The 4,579-nt window shown below is 36.9% G+C and overlaps 1 protein-coding gene across 1 annotated transcript; it reads left to right on the top strand.

Moving 5' to 3' along the window:
* Positions 1-2,559: 2,559 nt before the first annotated feature.
* Positions 2,560-4,285, top strand: LOC133795589 (uncharacterized). Its single transcript, XM_062233042.1, has 2 exons — positions 2,560-2,756; positions 3,547-4,285. Exons 1-2 carry the CDS (start codon positions 2,560-2,562, stop codon positions 4,283-4,285), a joined length of 936 nt encoding a protein of 311 aa, XP_062089026.1.
* Positions 4,286-4,579: the final 294 nt, after the last annotated feature.

Here is a 4,579-nt window from a genome sequence, read left to right as displayed (position 1 = left end):
CTTCTTTAACTTCTTTTTTAAATGAATTATTCTCCAGAATTTTGTGTTAATTGATTTCTTCTCTAGCTTCTTCTTTTTTAAATGGATTATTATCTAGTTATTTGGGAGAGAGAAAGTGGTGGTATTAAGAGTATCAAAATGAAGTTTAAAAGAATTAATGTACATAATTTCATGATAATAATGGACGTAGAAAATAAAGAGAAGACATATATAATTTAAAAATACACAATTAATGATGAGGGTGGCACCAACATAGTGAATGCATAGTAAAACAACATGACATAGTGTTGTTATTCATCATTATATTATGTGATTAAAAGAAGAAAAAAAAAAGCATTACTAATATGTTATTTGTGTGAGTTAGTGTGCTCAATATATATGGAGATATAGGTAAAGACTTAAAGAGAAATCAAAGGCAAAGGGCATAGATGGTGATTGGTGGAGGGCTCATTCTCAAAAGTGGAAAGAGAAGGAAAAAGGGAATAAATAAGGTTTCACCATTGAAGTTGAAAAATATGTTCGCCATCACCATTCTGGCTGTCACCGACCGTGCTTGGAGAGATTTATTTTTCTTGGTGCCTCATTGATCTAAGCATTTTTCATGATAATTCGAGAGAAAGGAGACCTACCTCCTGAATATGGTATATATGTCCTTTGTTTTAATTTTTATACTTTCATAATTGTTGCTGAAATAGAAATAATTTTTTAATTTGGTTGAATTTTATATTCTTTGGTTTATTTGAATTTATTTGGGTAGCGTTTCGTTGACATAGTATATTTGACACTGTTCATTGTTGTTGAGTAGGAGGGATAATTAGATGTTGCCATTGTGTATTGTTGTTATACCTTGGGATTGATGGAATAATGTAAATAAAAGGGTATAAGAGTCATTACAGTGGGGGTGGTGAGTGAGCTAGAATATGATAGTACAAGTAAGAAAATACGAGAAGGAGAAAGGGAGGAGGAGAATTATAGTGTAATTGAGCAATAGCTTTTGGGAAAGTTCCGAGTTTCTCGAATACTAAGTGTTACACAATTGGTATCAATAGTAATTCTACCTATTTTCCTATTTGTGCTTCTAGTTCTTGCTATAATTGTGTGATAAAACCAATGGGGTACATCAATTGGTATCAGAACCATTACTTCACCGACCTATGACAAGCACTCGCATGGAATCTCGAGTAGAATTGCTTGAGAAGGCAGTGACCACCATTCACGGCAATGTCACTTTGTTGAAGGGGAAGAACCTCACCAAGAGCAAGGGTTGGCCATGTTGGACATTGGTACAACAGCGTTTTGGTCTCAATATTGAAGATAAATAATATACGTGTATTTCATTTGTTTTATATAATCAAGTTGTTTGCTTTTATATATACTTAGTCAATAATGTTTTATATATAACAGATATTTCGTAGTCAATATATAATATAGAAGATATTACGAAGTTGATTGTGTAGTCAATATTGTTAGCTTATATATCTCATTTTTAGTTCTTTTGTAATCCTATTTAAAGGAAATCATTATTAATGAAAAGTATCAAGTCTTCACCTATCTTACATGGTATCACGAGCTATCTGATCCAAAAAAATTCCACTGATCAAACCCAAATTCTAAACGCCAATGATCCCACAAAACCTTATACTCTCATTCAAATTCAAAACTCCATCAAACTTACACCCACCAATTATATTACATGGAAAAACACAAATTCCAGCTACTCTTTTGAGATATGATCTATATAAATTTGTAGATGGAACTTACCCTTCTCCATCTGCTACTGTCACCACCGACAACACAACCACACCAAATCCTTCTGCTTAAACTTGGTTTCGGCAAGACTGATTAGTTTTTGGAGCTCACGTTGGCACCCTCTCCCAAAACTTAGTCCCTCTTGTTTCTCAAACTAAAACTACCCATGAAGCTTGGAACATCCTTGCCAAAACATATGTCAATCCCTCTCGTGGACATCTTAAACAAATCAAAGATCATCTCACTGGTATCTCCAAAAATACTCAAACCATCTCTGAATATATGCAAGCCATCAAAACTTGTACCGATCGCTTGGCTTCCATGGGTAAACCTATGGATCATGAAGACATTATTGACAAAGTGCTTCAAGTTCTAGATTATGAGCTTACAAATCTGTTATTGACGTCGTCAATGGCTGTGATACACCTATTTCCTTTGAGGAGCTTCATGAGAAATTAATCACAAGAGAGCTTGTCACCAAACATACAACTACCACACTGTTACCGGCTACGACATTTGCTACCCAAAACCATTCCAACACCAACAACAATCGTAGCAAACACCAATGGGCTCCTACACTACTGCCGCTCCCTTCAAATCAACAACCATTTCGTCCCCCACGTCCCTATCTTGGAAAATGTCAATGGTGCAGAAATCAAGGTCACTCTGTAATGTGTTCAAAACACAATTTCCTACTGCCATCACCTATCTTACACTCAATCCATTTTCCATGAACCAATCAATGAGCCACAAACAACTGAGCTTGTTATGTGGCCTTCGACAATTGATGGATGAGTCCGGTCACATCCGATGGTGTTGCTTCGGGTCTCTGATCGTGAGATTGGCGATCACATATGTTCGATTGACGAGTTGAATGATCCATGCCGAAGGACGATGTTGATGAGCATGGTCACTGCACTTTACAGCTCTCACACCAACAATGATAGGGACTACGATGGATCAGCTGGAGAAGGTGGAAGGTACTCAAAGTGTCTTGGACGTGGAAGGTAACATTGCTTGATTGGTTTGTTGTCAGAGGACGAGCACGATAGAAGCAATTAGGAATTGAGGGCTCTATTTTTGAAATTGGTGTGACACCGTTGGTTGGGTTTGGTAAAATTTTTGTTTTAAAATTTTTTAAACTCAAAAATAAAAATATATTTTTGTTTTATGTTTTTTTAAAAGCTCTTTTTTTCCTATGGGATTAAGATCTATGTACAGGCCCAAATGATACCTTTCCCCTCGGTATGACGAAAAAAAACCGGGCATGTTTGTATAGCCAGAATCAACAAGATAATATTTTCCTGATCCAACGATAATTCATGTCAATTTTTACTTATAGATATATTTAATATAAAATAATGTCAATCAACATAATAAGTTTGATAAATACTTACCTTGGGGCAGCATTAGAAATCCATAATCTGGGTTTGTGGCACATTCTAAAAGAATCCGTGCATCATTAGCTGATCCTTCCCATCCAGGGACAACGTATGTGAACTTCATGTCAAATGAACATACGCACATAACGTTCTAAGTTGTATCCACTTTTCGACCTCGATATGATATTTGTTCATCAATTAGAACATGCGATATGATTCTACGATCAGGACATGTGATGCAAAACTTAAACACTAAATTTGATGATTCATTGGATGGGGAATCGATAGCATCTGAAGGGGTTAAAATCGATATGGAGGACATAGAGGATGAAATAGCATACTGGAATTCAGCAATGGTCTGCTATGTAATAGGGGCCAATCCACCATTAAGTGTGTTTGAGGGGTATGCTTGAAGAATCTGGAAAGATAAAGGAATTGACAAAATAGGAGCTATAGCACATGGAGTATATATCATTCGATTTGAGGATCCAAATATCAGGGACAATATAGTGAATGGTGGTTACATGTTCTTCGATAATAAACCTGTAGTGATGAAGCCTTGGGATGCTCATACAGATTTCAAGAAAAAAGACATTACTTCAGTTCCAATCTGGATTCAGATTTATGGGTTAGACATCAAATACTGGGGGGAACGTGCCCTGTTCAAAATAGTGAAGCAGATTGGGGATCCACTGATGACAGACTCATTCACCAGGAATAAAGAAAGATTACTCTATCCTAGGGTGCTGGTTGAAGTGAAGTTAAAACAAGATTTTCCTGAAATTATCTCATTTACTAATGAGCTGCAACAGGACATTCACTTGACAGTGAAATATGAATGGCTCCCGATTACATGTGGGAAATGTCAAGGATTAGGACATCGGTCTGAGTTGTGTAAGAAGGAAGGAGAGGTGAGACAGAAATGGGTGGTTAAAAAGAAAGAAGAAGGTGATGGAAAGGTGGAGAAGCACCCAGAGGTGGATGAGGAAGGATTTATCCCAGTTAAGCATGGCAAGAAAGTGATCTCAGAAGGAACTAGTGTGACTACTGTCTCTAATAACTTTCAGATTTTAAGGGATACAGCCAAGGAATTGGAAGGACAGATTAATGGCAATAGGAAGGGAGGGGGAGAGCCTCCCCAAGGAAATGGATAGAATATTAAGTTGGAATGGCAGGGGGATCAACAATCGCCACAAACAAGAAGAGGTAAAAAAGTTGATAAGCTCAATGAAGGTGGGATTGGTTGGTCTCCTTGAGAATAAAATACAGACCCATAAGTTGGGGGCTATATTCACTAATATGTTCGTAGGGTGGTGTTTTTCTTCAAACAATGCATGGCATAAAGGAGGTCGAATAATAGTAAGCTGGAATCCGATGATGTTCTCAGTCAACATAATGAAATGTACAAGCCAACTAATGCATTTAGAAGTCTGTTCAAGGGCAGGGAA

This window comes from Humulus lupulus, chromosome 8 (assembly GCF_963169125.1).
Source record: "Humulus lupulus chromosome 8, drHumLupu1.1, whole genome shotgun sequence".
In the NCBI taxonomy this organism is placed as follows: Eukaryota; Viridiplantae; Streptophyta; class Magnoliopsida; order Rosales; family Cannabaceae; genus Humulus; species Humulus lupulus.
Note: the sequence above shows the minus strand (reverse complement) of the source record. Positions and strands in the feature narration are given on the sequence as shown.